Source organism: Schistocerca piceifrons, chromosome 1, assembly GCF_021461385.2.
Source record: "Schistocerca piceifrons isolate TAMUIC-IGC-003096 chromosome 1, iqSchPice1.1, whole genome shotgun sequence".
Lineage (NCBI taxonomy): Eukaryota > Metazoa > Arthropoda > Insecta > Orthoptera > Acrididae > Schistocerca > Schistocerca piceifrons.
Window position 1 is genome coordinate 460384283 of NC_060138.1, and position 21465 is coordinate 460405747.

Genomic DNA, 21465 nt, shown 5'->3' on the forward strand with positions numbered 1-21465 from the left:
GAAAATCAAATAACGTAAGGGATTTATCAGCACAGTAATTCACTAATTTTTCTAAGGGGACGTTTCACAATCACTAACAGACTCTACAGTTGAAGGCGCCTGAAAGCTGACTGATTTTACCTGTCTTCGCTCTAATGTCTTATGGTGCTGTACTCTCGTCGAAAAAGGAAGTGTAAGAGGTGAAGAAGCATGGTCTCCACTGCGTGATTAAGAGTTCGGTTGTCAGTCCATCGACTGCTGAGAAATATCTGAGTGGAGGGATGGAAGACGCGTTACTAGACCGGTTATTCAAAGCCACAAACTTCGCTGGTCAGCCATGCTGTTGGTATCTTAAGCTGTGAGAAACTCATCCGTGAGGCCAGCTCTATTATCATCTGCACCAACACTACATCTTAAGAAGTCCTACATGTAACTGCAGTATATATGTTCCCTTGGGCTGCAGCGGAAACCCGATTGTCCAAAACGTTTCGAGACTGGATTGATAAAAAAATAGGGAAAAGTTAAAATATTGGTTTCAATATTGGCAATGCCAAGTTCGGCGGGAGGCAATACGACCACGTGACTGTTAGAAAAATCCACGTTTGCGATGTTGTTCAGCTCACTCTTCACATTCGCGCCTTCTTCGGTCTTGGCAAACCATGAGAGAAACATTCTGCACCTCGCCCTTTTGTGGTAGGTTCGTATAGGTAACACCAAGTCTAACCATCGGTGATTGTATCCGGAAAAGAAATGTTCGCCATTTACATTTTAATCAAGTGGCGAGAGGCGTCCACACGTCATTGTTTTTATTTCGGAATGAAAGTGTGCTGTACAAATTCTGGACACACTTTTATATTCTTCAAAAGATTTCTGAGAGTGTCTCGAATATTCCATTTAGAGATGTTGCTACGACGCGATTTATGAAGCAACAATACTGAGACGGTACGCCTACACGTCCACTACTTAACACCACCTGTTTATAACTCAATGTTCGAATGTACATCTGTTGCTTGCTGTTGTTAGTTCAAGCCGCCACCGTAGTTACTGCGCTGACGCCACTTATACGCCAGGAATAAAATCATCTTCGGAATTGTTTTGGAAGGATGGCGAAGTAAAGGTTACACCTGCAACTGTGATGTTACCTCCCAAAGTGAGGACCCCGCCTTCACCGACCTCGTTTGTATTCGATTACCAGTTGCCTCCACGCGAATATGCGGCGACATCCATCCTGAAAACTGAAGAGTGACATTCATTCACGGTCCATACATATGACGACTCACCTCTTCTCTTTCCATTTTGCTCTTTTCCCAATTATACTGAATTGCACTACATGAGGTCTGTCCGTAAGCACTCTTTGACTTTTGGATCGTCTAATAACTTCGATGATGGAGTGTAGGAGGAATTTCGGAACTTTGTCTTCAAAATTTTTCTACGTTTATCTTTTACTTATTGTGCATGGTATCCTTCGAAATACTCTCCTCCACAGCTGATACACCGCTCCCAATGCCGTTTCCACTTCCGGAAGTTCTCTTGATACGCCTCTTCCTGGGTCGTGCGAAGCGCCGTCTGCTAATTTTCCATTATCTGGTCTATCGTTGCAGATGTTCATCCTTTCAATGGGATTTTCAACTTTGGAAATAAAAGAAGTCCGCAGGGAGCAGGTCTGGAGGGTATGGAGAATGGCTCACAGTGATTTCGTTTTTTGTGCAGTAGTCACCTACCAACAGGGATGAATGTGCAGGTGTGTTGTCGTGATGCAAGAGCCATGAATTGTCTCGCCACATTTCAGGCTGTTTCAAATGGTTCAAATGGCTCTGATTACTATGGGGCTTAACACCTGAGGTCATCCGTCACCTAGAACTTAGAACTACTTAAACCTAACTAACCTAAGGACAGCACACACATCCATGCCCGAGGCAGGATTCGAACCTGCGACCGTAGCGGTCGCGCGGTTCCAGAGGCTGTTTCCTTCTCACATTTTCTCGCAGGCGTCGCAACACGTCCCGATTAACATATTGTACGTGTGCTACGAATTCGTGATGAACTTATCCTTGAAAGTCAAAGGAAACTATGAGCATGGCTTTGACATTTTACCTGACTAGCTGGAGACCCTTTCCTGACCTATAGTGAAGATTGAACCTTGGTGTCAACATCATAACCGTAGACCCATGTCTCATCACCAGTTATGATTCTCATAAGGAACATCTTATTTGTGGGCTCCAATAGCGTTTCAATACTGCGAAGCGAAGGTCTTTCTAGTCTTCGTTGATGAGCCGTGGGACGAAGTTGGCGGCAACATGATGCATTCCAAGATGCTGTGTCAGAATATCATGACACGATCCATCTGAAATTTTACAGTGTTCTGCAGTCTTTCAGTCAGTCTTCGATTGGCATGCACAATTTCGTTGACGTACCTAACATGAGCGTCGTCGGTAGACGCCGAAGGGCGTCCTGAACGAGGGTCACCTTTAAATTCCGTCTGGCCATTTTTAAACCGTGTGAACCATTCGTAACACCGAGTACGGCTTAAGCATTCATCATTTGGTGTGTCTCTGTAAAAACTGTATTGAGTTTCACGCAAAATTTAATGCAGACGCGTTGGCCCTTGTGCTAATATAGACATTAATAAAAGGTACATAAATAAAGAGATTAATTTTTTTACCAAAAATCAATTATTTTCAATTAATGCCGGAATTTTACATTTTTATACTCTCTCTCTTTGAGTCCGTTTTAACGTGAACTTACTTCCATGTTGTTGCGATTAACACACTTCGGTGTAGATACTTCTTCTTCTTCCGGCACAAAATTTATCATTCTTGACTGTGAATATAACGTATTTTTCATTTATCGTACTTATTCTTCAGATACAGGCAGCACTCGTGACATGATACAGGCAGCACTCGTGACATGACGTTTACGTATTGCGCTAAAGATAACTGAATAGCTCCTCGGTTTTGTTCCAATAATAATTATTATTCAGACAACACAAATGGTTCTGGTGCTTCAGTCTGGAACCGCGTGACCGCTACGGTCGCAGGTTCGAATCCTGCCTCTGGCATGGATGTGTATGATGTCCTTAGGTTAGTTAGGTTTAAGTAGTTCTAAGTTCTAGGGGACTGATGACCACAGATGTTAAGTCCCATAGTGCTCAGAGCCAACACAAAGGGCTACCACACACATCTTACAAAAATACGTCTTCTCCACTCGAGAACTAAAGACAGAGTCCCTCTATTAATTGACAAAAAATTAAACGAGGTTTCCCTCATTTGTTACCGCCTTCCGTCATAGTAAAATACATCTTTTGCGGACGCTTACAGCGGTCGCGCTAATGTTTTTTTGTCAGTGCTTTTCTTACGTACCAATACACCCTCTAAATTTGCTATCTCGAATTTCGCAAACTGTGGGACACAACTTTCTACTCAATACACCATTGGCGCGAAATTACGAATGTTCCAGTATTTCTTGAACAGGCCTCGTATCGTGTATTGGCCTCGCGCTCACAGTGTTCGCTCGTGTCTGTCGCGCAGCTGTCGTGCAGGGCTGCCTAGTGCGGGGGGCGGCCAGTGAGCTGAGTCGGTTTCCCCGCAGGAGGGTGAGGATGAGGCGGACCGCATGGGCTGGTCGGCGTCGCGCTGCTGCGGCGGCTCCGGGGACGCCGCCACCAACGACGGCTCCGTGCTGGACCGCGTCATCTCGCAGGCGTCCGGCTGCGACGGCTGCCTCCTCTACCGGCTCGCCGACTACAAGAAGGGCGGCGAGCTCGTCGACGCCTACAACGTGGGCGGCCAGGCCGAGGTGCGTAGCGGCGGGCTCTCAAGGACGTGGCGCACACAACACATCACAGCCTACTTATGTAGCAACATCTTTAAACCTGAATTTTAAAAAAGTAGCCTTTAAAACAAATAGTACATTTGTAATTTATTAAGGTTTCCCTCAGAGTTGCATACAATGTTTTTTAGTGACCTGTTTTAAACATTTTCGTTCATTCCGAAACCATTACCTATATTCGAAGGTACAATTTTACTAACGAAACATGAAATACAAAATTTTCAAACATTTTGTGTGCACAGACCACAATAGTACAATAAACCTTTCATGACATGCCTCCATTTTTAATGTTTGTAAGTAATAAATAATTTGTTTTTGCATCAGGTCCATATAACAAATGTTATCTGACTGTATTACGACGTCTTGGTACAAAATTCGATAGGCACCTTTAGTTATTTATACATAGAACACTGACAAGCGCCTTTAGTTGTTTATTATGTGTCCAGGTGCTCTGTCTCTCGTGAGATCATTATGTTACAACTAAATACATAGATACTGTATCAGTGAAGATCTTAGATTCTCAAAAAATGCGAAAGTGAAAAAAGTCCACGTAAAGAAGAGAAACCGTTCGCTAAATTGAAATATTATGGCCATATTACTGTTAACTTAGTGTATGCTTTCCCTAATCAGTACTAAATAACATTTCGAACAGCATATCAATTAACATTTAAACTAAGACATAAAATTTTAAAACGTGGAAATAATTATAATGAATCTGAAGTGTAGAGCCTGCAATGTTGAACATGTGATAGTTTTTATGTAGACTAAACTATCAAAATTTTATAACTATATACAAGGAACATATCAGTCAAATAATATAGACTGATTTCGGTCGTAACCTGCGAAACACAAAGCATTCAGCAAGTAGTACTGAAAATACTATGAAAATTTTACACGTGGCACCTAAAGGAATAAAGTTAGACATAGTTGAAGAATGGAAAACATATAAACGGGAGATAAACGAGCCAGGCGACCGATGAACGGGCAGTCCAAATTTAAAAAAAATTCTTTTTTTAAAAAAATGATTCTTGATTCATTAAAGCAGCTGGGTGATGACAGCTCAGTAATTTATAAAATAATTCGACAATATGTGTGACCTTTTTCGAAACATTATATGTGTATTTAGTTGTAACATTATGACCTCTGGAGAGACAAAGCATATGAACACATAATAAACAACTGAAGGCTCGTGTCAAACTTTTATGTACAAGCAACTAGAGACCCCTATCGAATTTTGAATGTACTAAGACAATTTTAATGCAGACAATTAATATTTCCTATAACTATCTGATGTACACTCATGTTCAGAAAAAACAAAACACCTTGAACGACTAGAGATAGGACGTTCATATTCACGGGACAACAACATTAATATATTTTGCAGAAATGATTAGCATTTGAATCATTTCAGTCCGCGGGTTCAAGGTAAACATCGATATCGCGGGGCAATACCACCTACTGGTAAAATGTGCATGCGGCTCTCGTTGTGGCTGAAAACTGAAGGTAATGGATCAGTGGGATGCAGACGTGCAGGATGCTCCAAGAGGTATGCGCGAATCGTACTGCCAAATCAGTGAGTTTGAAAGAAGGCACATTATTGACATAAGAGTATGTGATGCATCCATCCGGGAAATTGGTGCTCGTGTGGGACGAAGTGAATCGGCAGAGTATGGGTGTGCGCAGAATGGTTCACGGAAGGCTGTAGAATACGATAAAATGGGGCAGGTCACACCACCCAGACCACCCCTCAAGAAGATCGACACCTCATCCGAATGGTATTTCAGGACAGATCTCCTTCCTCCTCGACCCTGGCGCAACAGTGGAACAGTGTAATTCATCGTTCACTATCAGGAGTCCGTCGCCGGTTATTACGGCATGGGTTACGTGCGCGTCGTCCACTTCTCCACCTATGTTTGCTAGATGCTAGAAGGCAATGGTGTAATGGAAGACGTCACTGGGGACAGGAATGGCATCAGATAGTGTTTTCGGACAAATCCAGCTTCTAAATTTGTTCGCCGCAGACAGGGGGAGCGGCATGACAATGACTGCTTTCGCACAAGACATACAGCGTCAGCTCAAGGCCTTATGGTGCGTGTCCATGGCACTGTAACCAGTGTGAATTACGTGGGTGACATATTGCAATCTACAGTAATACCCTTTCTCTGCACAATACTCCAGACGCCATTTTTCTGCAAGACAATGCACGACCACGTGCCTTCTTTGTGACACAGGATGTCAGCCTTTAGCCCGGTCCGCCAGATCAACAGACTTGTCGCCAATCGCAGATGTGTGGGACATGGTGAAACGACAGGTGCAATCCGTTACCCAATGCCAGCCACCACAGATGAACTTTGGAACCAAGTGAATGCAGCATGGATGGTTATACCACAGGACGCCGTTCGTGCCTTATACCCTTCGATGCCACGCATCGAACAAATTATGAGGGCCCATGGCGGACCCTTTGTCTATTAGGCAACAGGATACGTGCTGAATCTAGGTGACTAAAACGCTAATCATTTCTGCAGAACATATTAATGTACATGTCCTGTGAATATGAACGTCCTATCTCTAGTCGTTCAAGGTATTCTGTTTTTTTTCTGAAAATGGTTGTAAAAACAAATATCTTACAGTCAAACATTACAAATGCAAGTATGTCATAAAAGATTTATTGCACTACTGTAATCTGTGCATAGAAAACACTTGAAAATTTTCTATTTCTTGTTTAGTTAATAACTTATTCCTTTTAATGTAGGTAGGTGGTTTGAGAATGAACGAAAATGTTCGAAACTAGTCACTAATAAATATGTTTTATGAAACTCTGCTGGAAACCTTAATTAATAAATTACGAATTTATTGAGTTTCTGATCCTGATACTAATACAATGTGGGAAATACATAATTAGTACACTAAAAATTAACAAAACAACAATGACACTCGAAAAGATAGGTATAAAGGTTCAAGGATATGTGAACTAAAAAGTAATAGTTGCAACTCCAGATATATTAGAATGACTGCTAGACACTTTAATAAAGGAACACATAAGAACATTGCAGGCAATGTACCCAAATCACATGCATGATACTGTATAAGGAATTCGCGTACAGGAATAAATCGCACATGTCAGTCCTACCGTATAAACAGAAGAAAGGACATGGTCACTCTGAAGAAAACAGTTTCATACAGATGGTCATAAAGTAAACAGAAACTATGTCTTCAAAAATCATGGTTTGCTGCAAGAGAAACATATGCTTTCTTCATTGAAACATCACCAGTTTTGGTCAAACAGTAGACCATCCTCCGGCATTAATAACATTATGACTGAGGAGGGTCTGTTGTTTGAGGAAAACTGGCAGTGTTTTAATAAGGAAGGGAGCATCCAATCTCCCTGCCGAGTGGAAAATTCCTTTCAGTCGCTAGTCTCTACTGTTCCCACGATCTTTCAGTTAACGTACCAGCAGGGTGAAGTGCGGTGCACAGTAAGGTTTTCAGCAGAATGACCAAATCCAGAGAACAGCAAGGTTGTGACATTCAGCTAACTGAAATCTTATCCAAAAAGTTCGGCTCCAAAGGTGCTTACTGTCGAACCAATGGACACACAATGATAGGAGACGCAAAAGTATATCCTCAGTCTACATGCTTCTTTTTTGTAAATTTGTGAATGTTAAGGTAATCTAAAAATATTGCTATGGAACAGTACGTTTCTCAAAACGAAATACTGGTAGTCAAGCAAAAAATAATTTCTTTTATTGCTCCGCATACAGCAGCAGATACCCAACACTATGTTTGATTGAAGCCAACAACATAAATTCAGTTGTAAAAGACGAGGCGTAGTTCTTCTTATGAGCAAGATAAATGAAAAACAGATAATGTTGTTCCAGAAAGAAATTCGTCGATGGAAGAAGTTTTTCACCAATAAATCTGCCACGGTTTTAAACTATAGTTTATTAACAGTTAAAATCCTGATGAAATTTGAGAAAATCTCTCCTTTCAAAATGGGAATCTTTTTGGACCATACAAAGCTTCTTTAGATCTCTCTGTTCATTGTTTACACGATTCCGTTAGTAAATGACCATGCTATGGCTCTGTAATTGGTCTAAACTTTTCTTCGATGGCCACAGAACGCTCTCGATTTAACACCAAGTAATTAGTATTATTCGACTGTACTTGGCCTGAGCAGTTACAACAAAAATGAAATTACGGAATTTAAAAAAGCAAAGCAGCCAGTTTATTATTTTTATTTCAGCCATGTTTTAACACCATTCGCATTTAAAATTAAGACTTGTTTCGGAGTTTTACTAGTTTTGTGCTGTACTCTCATTGTCAACCTCTTGTATTTCACTTCCTTTTGTTATATATGTATTTGCTGGGTAGCAAATCATAGCATCTGGTAATGTTGCTGATGAAAGGTAAATGATACACAAAAGAAAAAAAATCAAGGACGTTAAGGTGGGGTATCAAGCAATTTGGATGTTTCTTATTTATTCCCACCTCTCCTACCCTTATCATCCCATATTTTCTTGTTCTCAACGATCTTCTTTAATGGTACTGAAAGCTATTTCTTGGGAGTCTAGCATACTTATGATAACAGCTTTCACTCACAATGCCAATGGACTGCCTGCACAGTCCGTTGCCTGCGGCTACTGTGTTTCAGCTCTACCACTGGACGGATGATGAACGAGAGCGCGACTCGTTGCAGGTGGAGAAGCTGATCCGAGAGCAGTTCGGCGTGCTGATGTACGGCGAGGGCCGCGGCCAGGTCATCAACAGGGCCGAGTACCTGCGCTGGAAGTTCCGCGACCAGAAGGAGGTCAGTCACCTGTCTTTACATCGCGTTCCAGCGGCGCAATAGGCGATAGCTAAAGCTGAAAGTTTTTGAAAACCATTCTGTATAGTTGAGCTCGCAAACCGGGCAATGCTCCGCAATTGCAAAACATATATCGCAATTGGCTATAACTCTTAACCTCCTTCTATCCCCTCTCTCTGCCCTCCTCCTCTCCCTCCCTTTGTCCATCTCTTCCACCTACTCATTCTCAACGTTACCCATCTGTACACTACATATACATCTATGTATCATATACGGGGTGTTCAAAAAGTCTCTCCGCAGTGCCGTATGATTGTTCGCCTGCCTGGGTTACTTCACTTCAAGTGGACTCTCCCAACATTCCACTGTTTCGTTTATCTCAGCCAGCGTCAGTAGTATCATTGGTGTGTCTTACGTGTTGACGTGAACATTCAAGTTTAGTTCCTTTATTCGTTTGTTTCGTTTTTGTCAGTGATAAAACGCTAACCATCGAAGAATGTGTATTTTTAGTCGAACCAAGGTTCAAAGCTGGCTGTAAATACACAGTTTCAGTTAGTATATTTAATTTAGTTTTCCCGGAGACAACACTCCCGCATCGCGATACTGTGCGAGATTTGATTAACAAATTTCGAAGTACGGGTTCAGTGACATGTGCACCTAGAAGTGGTCGTCCTAGCGTTTTATCTGAGGATAAACAAGTCGATATTTCCGGTAAAATGTCCACGAGTCCGAACGAGTCAGTAAGAAAACTCGCCCAGGAAATCGATGCTAGTGTCGGAACGCTCACACAGCTGGAAGGAAAAAATTAAAACTTTTCCCATACAAAGTGACAGTCGTGCAAGAATTGAAAAACGCTGATCATGGCAGGAAACTGCATTATTGTCGATGGTTCAAAAATTTCGTTCAAAAAAATGGAAGGGATATTCTTATTGAAATGTTTTTCACTGATGAGGCGTGGTTTCATTTAGCCGGGTACATGAACTCGCAAATTCTCGTATGTGGTGTACTGTAAATCCATTGTGTATTCGTGAGGAACCACTTCATTCTGTGAAAACAGGAGTTTGGACTGCAGTTTCTAGACGTCGGATTGTGGGTCCCATATTTTTCAACGAAACAATACATGCACAATGATACTGCAGTGAGTTTCATTTTGGTGTATTCACTGCGGCATACGGAACGCGCGGCTAACAATCATACGGCACTGCGGAGAGACTTTTTGAACACCCCGTACAATAAACATATGTAGTCCATGTCGCGCAGAATCTTCTTCAGAGTATTCAGTAAAATTTGATGTAAATTGGTCAGGCATTTGCTGAGATATACGTTAAAAATGTATCCTCTCTATAGTAAACATATATTTATATATATGATATACGTTAAAACAGTGTATGGCCTATGCCATTCCGTGTGTCCATTACAGTAGAGTACCTCTCTCTCAAGTCCCTTGCTGAAATTAATAATTTAATTGTAAAGCTATGCTGTTCAGGAAGTGGTCGTGTTGGTCTCCAGGCAGACACCTGGACTCTAGCATTGGACGTCCCCAGTTCAGTCCTAGATAGGGCTGGGGATTTCTTCTCTTTCCACTCCCTCCAGGACGTCCCCAGGTCCAATGAGGCTGCTATCAAAACGTGTACCTGTGGGACATATACCGTGGATAGGAGGTGGCCGTGGCGAGGGCGCGCTGGCACCCTCACTTTCCACCCGCCACTTTCTCCTTCGTAGAGCTGTAGCAGTTAGAGAGGCTTTTCTCTACTTGCAGCCAGACCACTGTCCAGTCAGATTTACCTTTACCAAGTAAAGTGGCCTCCACGTCTTTCTTATGAGAATTGACGTTTAGTGGGAAATCATGTAGGTGACTCGGACTTACTACTTTCACCAGTCTGTTAGTCAATGAAGCAAACTCTGGCACCGCACGCCACGGAATTTGAATCCGCGCCAGACGTCATGGACGTCGAAGACCCATAGAGGTCTCTGCACCATCGCGCCTTAAGCTGTGGCGGCGCGCGGCTCCTGGCCTGCTTTTAGTGTGGGGGCGCCAAAGTGGAACACGTGGTCCCAGCGGCCAATAGCGGCGCCCCCGATAGCGTACTTAACCGCTTGCCTCTCGCTCAGCCAGTCCCCCTACCCTCCATCTCTACACCCTTCATCTCCTTTCCCAAGGTGGCTTCCGTCAACTCCCCCTCCCGGATGATGCCCTCTCTCCCTCCATTTTTCCCTCCTATCAACTCTGATCCCCACCCCCCCCTCCTCTCCTCTGTCCTTTCCCTGGGCTCCCTCTTCCCCCCCTCCCATCCTGTTTTCTCCCCACCAAACCTCTCCCTACCTCCCTTCTCTGTTCCCCCCCCCCCCCGAGCCCTTTTGTATTCCCCTCCTCTGCCTTCCCCACTCCCTGTCGTGTCTGCCCAGCACCCCCCCACCCCTCTTATGGGTCCTCATCCTCCATCGGCTCCTTTCCCGCCTCCCCCTCTTCGCTTTTCCTCTCCTTCCCCCCTTTTTTATTTTCCCATCGTCTGTCCAGTTTTCCCCCCACCTGCTCTCGGCTGTGGTATGTCACATTTGCCAACTTTTTAGTGCAGTGTTTCAGTGACTGTTCAGTGTTGTTCGTCTTTCTCGTGTTGCGAATAGAAACCATGCTGTCACTAGGTGTGAATTTTATATCTTCTGCGAACAGAAACCAGACTGTCCCCATGTTTTTTAATTGTCTGTCTATTGTTTTACCTGTCTGCTTCGTATGTATTTTATCCTCCCTCTGTTCTTTGTTTTAAGTTCCACGATTTTTTTTTCGCCATGTTACTCTTTAAGTCTCCGATTTTATCACCTGTTTTTATTATTTATTCTCTTCATCTTTTAACAAAGTCTGTAGGCTGAAGAGCGGCATACTAAGTTGCTGCCAGCCCGCCCCCTTCGGGGGGGGGGGGGGGGAGGAATTGAAATTCAATAAAGAAAGAAAAAAAAAGCTCATCCAGTCAGTCTAATCTCGCTTACGTCGGTTTACACCTCGCTTTGGGCTAGACTGCTAACCTCCTGGTTCGTGTACGAGTTTATTTCCTTGTGACTGTTGTTCGGTCTTGTATTCGTTTCGTCCTACGTTCGTCGCGTCCGTCCTCTTCCGTTGTATTGTTGTTCGCGGGCCTCTCCGCGGGTCCGGTCGCGAATTGTCATTGCTACCCCGCGGCCGTCCTGGTCGCAGTAACAACACAAACGAATCTTGTCACACAAAAAGAAATCACCTGCCACTCTCACTGGTCTTATTTTGTTCACCTCATTGCACAGCAGTCTTCAGAAAATGCGTGTACCTGACAGTTGGTGTTTGCTCGTAGTACCAAAGAGCCTCATATCGAAAATATAGAACCCAAATGTAATTTGACGGTAACTTCGGTAGATTACAATAAATTGTTGTTCTTTTCACAAACGTGAACCAGTATCTTAAAATTATTGAATTTCTTCGGACTTTTTTTTTTTTATCCAGGAGGATGTGTATTCCCTCAGCAGTTCTCCAGTTACTTAGGAATAGTACAACAACGATTAGTTAACAGAAGGAGTTGGCTTAACGCCACCACAACGCACTGCACTAATCAAATGGTAGAGAGAAATTCTTTAAAGCACCAAACGTTATTAACATTCTACATTATTTTCATTCTTCACGTCTACATATTTGCAGCCCTCTGCCGCTAGGAGGCTCCGAACTGTTGTAGCGTGTAACATGGCGGTGTGTAACGTAGTTATGTGTCGGTGGTTGAGAAACAGTGTGCTATAATCCAGTTTCCACACGTTAAGCACACTCTGCTTCAGCATGACAATGCCAGACCACACGCGAGCGCTGCGACGTCTGCAACTAGCCGCCACTTAGCGTTCACTGTCATCGATCATTCTCTACAGAGTCCCGACTTGGCCACATCCGATTAAAGAAAACTTTCGGAGACTCCACTTTGGTAGTGATGAATTGGTGCAAGCAGAGGTGAGGTTGTCGCTCTGTCAAGAAAGACAAACATTCTCTAGTGACGCTATCAACAAACTGTTCACTCCATGGGAGAAGTGTTCGTCGCTAGGGTGACTACATGATACGATATTGCACTACCTCTCATGTTAAGAAGTACGATGCAGTGGTTGTAGATACATGGTTGACGACATATGCGTGGTTGGGTCTGGCCCGGAGCCGTGCTCGGATAGCCTCATGGTAAGGCGACCGCTTGCGATGAACTGGAAATCCGGGCTCCAGTCCCGGTCCGGCACAAATTTTCACTCTCGTCATTCAATTATACGCCTCATGCTTGTCCATATTTGCAGCTGCGAATATATTTTATGTATTCCAGGCTAACTATGTGGAGAAATAAATATGTAGAGATGAAGAATAAAGACGTAGAATGTTAATAATGTTTGCTTTATTTAATAAGCTTTAGGAATTTTCGCATAAAAATTCGGAGGAATTACTTTTCAGCACGCAGTCGTAAACTGATTGGGGCTGATACAATGCTCGGATGGTCTAATCTGTGAAAGCAACCTCTCTCGAAAAGTCGAAGATCTAATTTTGAATCATGTGACTAGGAAAAAACTTTAATGGTCTCATTGTAATAACTTTTATCATAGCTATCAGTACAAAGACTGATCTGATGCAGTTGTTCACGCAAGTCTAACCTACATATATCTGCGTAACTACTATACCACTACTGCATCACATTTCTAAAGCTTAAATTCTTCTCTTGTCTGTAATTTTTCTTCTACACATTTGGCTCATAGAAGGCTATCTCCACAAATAAACACTTTCAGGGAAGACTAACACTTAAATTTATATTTGTTATACATGTTTCTCTTTTGCACGAATGCTGGTTTGTTAAATTCTATTCACAGTAGACGGTTTGATGAAGTGTATTAACCTGCAGAACTCCGGAATAACACCGTGACCCAGTTTCTTAAGACAAAGCTTAAACAATTCAAAACTTTGGTCTGATGTCTTGGTTTGGCCAACTTGTGGGGAGGAGCCTCTCTTATGATAGAGGATCTAATGCTACGTAAGGTAGGTGTATGCAAGATCTCCTGTGAGCGTGAGCTTTAATAGGCCAGTCGATAAAGATGATCCCACTAAATAAAGAAAGTGGTCTAGCCCAGTTTCAAAAAGAGATGAACGCTAACTTTGGGAAAAGTGTCTCTGGAAAGGTGAAGTTCGTAGACTGTTCGTGTCTCGAGAGGGGAAGTGTAGCGCGAGAGTGACAGAAACACTGAACAGCCGTCGGGGAAAACATGTAGCCCCACACGGCATTGACCAAAGTAGCGTTCAAATGCAGCGGTATGAAAAGGCCAAGCGACATATGCAGTGGCCGAGCTCACCGTTCAAATAAACCTCAAGTGGACTCTTCCATAAAAGCTCATCAATTTCTACTGCGTTCGGCACTACCAAGAGTAGGACGGTATCGGTACACGTGCTGTGTGAGTCTATCGGAACTTATTATAGCTAATTACTTGTTTCAGGGACAATTACGATTTAATACAGGAGATTACTGATTTCGGTCGCTGTCGGCCACTTCAGATTATTTTCAGGTTATTCTTAATGTAGCTGTCAATTTCGGCACTATATATGAACGCCTCACCATTACGAAATACTTTTTTTTTTTTAATGTTGAGACAACCATACACAACGACAGAGTTTACGCGTTACACAGTAACTAGGCCGAGGTGGTCTGAAGACGGCTGACGATGGTCGAAACTGCATATTTAAGAGTTATCAGCACTTGTTCAACTCATCTACTGGAAGCTCTTTGCTTGGTGGATTGGACTAAAAGATCGAAATATGTCCAGCAAACATGGGCTGTGTAAAGCATACTTTAAGAGCTATAAGAACATGTTCATTGTGCTCATGACATGAATGAAAAATATAATACATTCATGAACAATGTCAGTACCATGTTTGAAAACTGTTTTCCTCTAAAAGTTACTCAAATTAAACAGAAGTCTATAATAAAACTATGGATTACACAAGGAATAAAGATTTCCTGTAAGACAAAAAGGAAAATGTGTCTGTCGACGAAGAATAGCTCCAACGCTGATGATTTAGCTAAATACATGGAATACTGTAAAATATTTTTAAAAAGCAATTCAGACATCTAAACAAATGCACTACGAGAAGAAGATAGCAATGTCAGGGAACAAAATAAAAACAATATGGGATACAGTGAAAGAGGAGACTGGTAGAACCAGAAAGGAACAGGAGCAAATAGCATTAAGGGTAGATGACACATTAGTAACCGATGGGCATAGTGTGGCAAATCTATTTAACAAGTACTTTATATCCGTTACTTATACAATGGGATTGTCAGGATCAGTAAATAATGCCCTTGAATATCTAAAACTAGCCTTTACAAATAGCTTCAGGTATATGAATATGTCACTCACTTCACCAAAAGAAATAACTTCCATAATAAAATCTTTAAAAACAAAGCATTCTAATGGTTACGATGAAATATCAACAAAGTTAATTAAGGCATGTTCTTGTGAGTTTAGTACGATTCTAAGTTACTTGTGTAACCAGTCAATTATAACTGGGACATTTCCTGACTGGCTAAAATATGCAGTTGTTAAGCCTCTATTCAAGAAAGGGGATAAAGAGATACCATCAAACTACAGACCGATTTCACTTTTGCCAGCATTCTCAAAAATTTTAGAAAAGTAATGTACAAGCAGCTTCTCAACCATCTGACCACAAATAACATATGATCAAGAACACAGTTCGGATTTCTGAAGGGTTCTGATATCGAGAAGGCTATTTACACCTACAATGAATATGTACTTATTCATTAAATAACAAATTACAAGAAGCATGTAATTTCTGTGATTTGTCAAAGGCATTTGATTGTGTGAATCACAACATCCTTTTAAATAAATTAAAATTCTATGGTGTCACAGGCGGTGCTGCAAAATGGTTCAAGTCATATCTCGCTAACAGGAAACAAAGGGTGTCAGTGCAAGGGACTAGTGAATTAAGTCATCAGTCATCACAGAATGGGAAGAAATTACATGTGGTGTCCCACAAGAATCCATCTTAGGGCCATTGCTTTTTCTTGTGTACATTAATGAGCTCTCATCAGTTACACTGCCAGAAGCAGAGTTCGTTTTGTTTGTAGATGACACAAGTATTGCAATAAATAGTATGTCGAGTGTAGTTATAGAAAGATCTGCTAATGATATTTTCATGGATATTAATAAATGGTTTAAAGCCGACTCACTGACATTAAACTTCGAAAAGACTCACTATATGCAATTCAGAACCTGTAAGAGGTTTCCACCCAGCATATGCATAAAGTATGAAGAAGAACAGATAGAAGAGGTTGACAGTTTTAAATTCCTAGGATTACAACTTGATAATAAAGTCAGTTGGGAGGAGCCCACCACAGAACTGCAGAAACACCGTAACAAATCTGTATTTGCAATTCGAGTGTTAGCTGACATGGGCGACGTAAAAATGAAAAAGCTTGCATACTTTGCCTACTTTCATTTCATAATGTCATATGGTATAATATTTTGGGGTAACTCTTCAAGTCAAACAAAAGTTTTCAGAGTCCAAAAGCGTGTAATACGTATTATTTGTGGAGCAAATTCAGGGACGTCCTGTAGGCACCTCTTCAAAGAACTGGGTATACTAACTACTGCCTCTCAGTATATTTACTCCTTAATGAAATGTGTCCTAAATAATATATCTCTTTTTCCAACAAACAGCTCAGTTCATACATACAATACCGGGAACAAAAATGATCTGCACAAGGACTTAAAAGCACTTACTTTAGTGCAAAAAGGGGTTCACTACTCAGGAACACTCATCTCCAATAACTTGCCAGCAAACATAAAAAATTTAGTTACAAATAAAGATCAGTTTAAAAGGAGCCTGAAAGACTTACTAGTGGCCAACTCCTTCTACTCAATTGACGAATTTTTTAATAGAAACAAATGATGTATCGTATATTTTCATACTGTTAGTATTGTTATTTCAGCTTTCAACATCCACGAGGATTTCCTCAGCACGGATCTATGGAACGAGAAACTAATCTAATCTAATCTAATTGGAAATTCACAATAACGAAGATGAACAAATGCTCATAGCTCTAAAGGGATTCACTTTAGAGCATTTTTACTGGTAATTTTTTTCTTGTTTTCGTTCACACTACTACTTCTGAGAGTTTGTCGGTAGAGTTCTGTATATGAAATCACAACTGTAACTGAAATAATCTGGTACAGCTTACCAGCAGTTGCTACATGTCTTCACAGGCATAATTTCTGCCCTTACAGCAGCGACTTGCCCTGTACTCTGTACACACTAACCGCATTTTTGCTGAGAGGGTACAGGTAGTCTCGTTTTCTGCGTTATAGGACAAATGTACTGCACTCTTGGTGGTATGTAAGTCAAACGGTAAAACAAAACTCTGCTCACGTTATTGCAAAAAAAATGGTGGAAGCGACAATGTTACAGTGTGGACAACGTTTCCGCGGAATTCCCTACCAACATTAATACACGTGCGATGTAGCAAACCTGGACAGCCGGATGCAGATTAGCATCCTTCGCGATAATTTGCATCTGTGGACGTGTATTGATAATACCGGTATCTGCAGGTGTGACAAGTAGCGATATGAATGTTCTTGGCACACTATCGATACTGCGATTAGAACCATCCCACGATCACAAATGGAACCTCTTATTACTTCTTTTTCGTCGTAATGTAGATAATTCCTCTGGGTTAGCCTAAGAATGTATCTCTGCCAGGAGTCGACATACGCAAATCAAGTGCCGCTGCTGCTAAACATGAAAGAACTAGCCGACATACTGGCGTTCGAAGGGGTGGTTCAAATGGCTTGGCAAATCGCTCGTGTGTGATGGATTGATGAGAGTGACCAATGGCAGGTGGTATTGTTGCCGAATGCCAGCGATACATCGTTGGCGTGTTGGGTCCTTAACGAGCTCGTTATCGACGGCGTTATTCGATGTGAAAGACCAAGGGTCACGCAACACTGTAAGAGGTCATGTACAAGTGCTTTAAATTATTTACTACCGTAATGAAACCCGGCATTAAGCAATGACGCGCATGGCCTGAAGCCTTTTGCGACCAGTATCGTCTGATCGCCAAAGTTGCTATGCGACCTCTACCTATCCAGTACAAGAGAGACGAAAAGCCTAAAAAGTATGGGCGAACTGTACTGGTATTGAGGATACGAACTGCATAATACAAGGACCATAGCTGTGATTATTTTCTGCAGTCGCAAAACTTTCAAACCGCATTTCATTCCTTTAATAGCCATACTTTTTAAGATGCCTATGATTTAAAAGGCAAATAGTTTTGTGAAAAAATGCAGCTTCATGCATGAAATCCGTCTACAATGCCTTAGAAATTCTTACAAAAAATATTATTTCTTATGATTCGTGCGTGGAGAAAGCTTGTTTTCAAGACGCCGTGGTGATACACTCGACTGGTCACATGATCCATGCCAGTGGCTGTCAATCTGGTACGTACTGCCCACTAGTAGCCGTTCCAGCTTGCGTAGTGGGCAATCTGCGGTAAGGGTTTTAAAAACATTTTCACTGGGTTTTCGTAAAGTTTTGACATAAAACACTTGGTAAGTAATTATTATTATATGTATTTTAAACATAGCTGCACAACAGAAACGGTTCCACGTGATAAAATTATAAACAGCCGACCAGTTGCAATGGATAAAGAATTCTTTACCTAGGTTTCAACAAATTTAAATTTGTCTTCTTCAGAAGGTGGCAATTTTACATTAGTATGGACCAATGTACCATCGCCGTTCTTACAAATGTCGGCATAGATCCATTTGTCAATATTTTAATTTTGACAAATGGATCTATGCCGACATTTGTAAAAACGGCGATGGTACATTAGTCCATACTAATGTAAAATTGCCACCTTCTGAAGAAGACAAATTTAAATTTGTTAAAACCTAGGTAAAGAATTCTGTATCCATTGCAACTGGTCGGCTGTTTATAATTTTATTATTATTATATGCTTTAATTTGCTGTAACTCTGCGTTAAGAATTTTGTGACATTATTTCCCTACTTTATAAATTATCCTCACTGCGGGACCAGAGGGCGATTAGAAAATTTTTCTACTAACGGAGATGCGGAAGTGAGCGGTTGACTGCCCTGCTTTATGTATGAGTGCACTTGGCACGGTAACTTCGTAGTAGAATGGATGATTTTCTCCAACATAAACTGATTCAGACAAACCGTAAGAAAAAGTTCGTATGACTAACTTGTAAAATCAAACTACCCTGAATGAAACTGACACATTCAAATCCACCATATCCATTACATATTTGTGCTGTGGTAATTTATGTGGTGCTTTTGCAGAAAGGTGAATCGATTTGATGTCGGTGTTTCAGTTGTCAGGGATAGGCAGAACTCTGAAGTTTGTTGGCGGCTTACCTTCTGCTGCTGTCACCGCTCTGTGCTATTACCGTATTGCACGGTTTCCTTCACTGCTGACTAGGAACCGACGCATTCGTGTCGCTCGCCAAACGTCTCGTCGCAGACTAATGCTCAGCAACGGTACGGGCCGTTGTGTGGACGAATGTATTGTTGAGAACTGCGTCACGTCGCTATTGGTTGTTTACTCTCAGAAGATACGCAGAAAATAATCACAACACAATTAAGGATACTATCCAGCGATAACAGTAGGGCGTAAGTAGACTGGGACATGTTTCAGGGACATACGAGGAAAAGGCACTCGTGATGTACGAAGTAAAGAAAGGAAAACTGAAAATGAAAAGGAAAAATGGAGAAATTAGTAAAGTTATCACTCAAATCAAGTATTTCGCTATGGTGAAATAATAAATGCTTCTGGGAAACCTTCAGAGGTAAACATGTGCGAATCCTATCTTTTGTTTATTCAGTGGATCCGAATTGAAGTGCCAATCAACCACTTCTTTCAATTTTGGCAATGTACGTTCATGTGAAAAAAGTATCGAGTTGCACCGTGGTCCACGTTAAATTGTAGGCACGGTAAGTCAGTTTATCGAATGGAGCCAGGCAGCGGTACACTACTTCCAATAGGAGCATGGCTAGTGCTCGAACCAACTTTCGCTTTGCACATAGCTTTACCTATCACTTCAAAGATCGGTATGTACTGAGACTTGAAGACAAGTTAATTAAATCTATGGAGCGAAAATGGCTAGATATGAGTAAATGTTGTGGCCGGTCTAGTAACGGAGCATCCATCATGAGTGTATATACAGTTTTATGCAAGGGAATATCAAGTCCAAACGTAGCTCTTACAGGCACTGTACGAATCCACTGTGTTAAGGCGGCGTAATGGTTAGCGTATCTGCCTAGTGAGCAGGAGAGACAGGTCGAATCCTGGCCTTGACACAAGTCTTCAGTCGTCGCTTCAGTCTGCATATATACATCATAGCTGTATGAGACTTGAAAAGGTCTCTAGAACCATATAGGTCCGTTTTATTCAGAAAGAGTTGAAAACGTCTCCAGAGTTTTTCGCCATAGCATGCTAAGGTGTTGGGATTGAAAAACTTGTTGCGTCAGCACTTCCAAGGTAACGCTATGGACATTAGACCCATTTATGGACTTACAGAGAGTTTCATTGATGTTGTTGAGGATCTGAAAAGTGTAATTCTTACGAGTAAGAAATATAATGAACAGGGTGTAGCAATAGGTTCTAAAAACATAATGTAATCCTACAGTTTTATTGTTCAGTGTAAAGTAACAGAATGAATCAACGTAGAATCTAAGGCGTCGAAGTCTGAGAGTATGAACGTCGCGGCTACAACCGACATCCTAGGTACAGAATTATCAGAAAGGATCATTCGATAAAAATTCAAAATCTGTGAAAGACAGGGCATCTAGTAGAGATGTATCTAACAAAGGAATAACAACGGTAAAGAAACAAAAAGGAAGGATGGAAGGTAGGCTAGGGATTAGCGTCCCTTCAATGACGGTCATTAGAGACGTAGCACAACCTCGGGTTAGGGAAGCATGTGGGAAGAAATCGGCCATCCCGTTATGAAAGGAACTATCCCGGAATTTGCGTTAAGCGACTCAAGAAAATTGCGAAAAATCTTAAGCTGGATGGTTGTACCGGGATTTGAACCATAATGCACCGGAATTCTAGTCCAGTGTATTAACAACGGCAGTAAAGATACATTTCGACGAGCAATGTGAGGACGAGGTACAGAGCCCGTAACTAGACTTAGAATTACGCTTCATTTACCCAGTGGTTGTCAACATCTGTTAGGTAGAAGATACTTTGTTTTTAAGGAACGAAGTAAGTTATGACGCATACAGAGCAATGCTTTCTTTGTTCATATTTAGTTCCTGTGATGAAGATCTTAAAAAGTAAGCATTTTAATTTTTTTCTGTGACATCTCCTCGTGACATTCCTCTTCCTTTCCGCTTCAGTTCCTTAAATACAGGGTGGTCCATCTGAAGTTTCGGGTGAGATTATCTCGAAAACTATACATCGGGTAAACATAGTGGGTAAGACAAGTTCTTAAGCTTAAAGGGGGACATCAAATGATACTACACGTGACCCCCAGCCCCCACCCCCTTGGGTGGGCCGGGGGGAAACTTTTAAATCTTAAATGGAAACCCCCATTTTTTATTGAAGATTCGGATTTTCCATAAACAAAGTAATCAAGTTTGGCCTGAAACATTTTTAAACCATTAACAGATGGCGCTGAAACCGAGAAAAATTAAAATTGGTGAAGAACTCCGATTTATTTAGAATGATCCGAGAAGGACGCATCAAATCGATACAAAATGTGCACCAATTCTTTCGTTACGCCAAATTAAGGTATTTTTTTACAAAATGTATCCTAACCGCCACAGTTTTTGATGGAGGGAGGCGGA

General features: G+C 41.6%; 2 protein-coding genes across 2 annotated transcripts in view; one reads left to right on the plus strand and one right to left on the minus strand.

The window, feature by feature from the left end:
• The window catches only part of LOC124736369 (beta-1,4-glucuronyltransferase 1-like), a 184615-nt gene extending 181822 nt beyond the window's left edge, over nucleotides 1-2793 (minus strand). Inside the window, exon 1 of the mRNA XM_047248574.1 lies at nucleotides 2725-2793. Coding sequence (XP_047104530.1) covers nucleotides 2725-2793 — 69 coding nt within the window. The remainder of the gene's footprint in view (nucleotides 1-2724) is intronic.
• Nucleotides 2794-3591: 798 nt separating this feature from the next.
• LOC124736535 overlaps nucleotides 3592-21465 on the plus strand; it is a 264204-nt gene continuing 246330 nt past the window's right edge. The window contains exons 1-2 of the mRNA XM_047248575.1: nucleotides 3592-3774; nucleotides 8504-8614. Coding sequence (XP_047104531.1) covers nucleotides 3592-3774; nucleotides 8504-8614 — 294 coding nt within the window. The remainder of the gene's footprint in view (nucleotides 3775-8503; nucleotides 8615-21465) is intronic.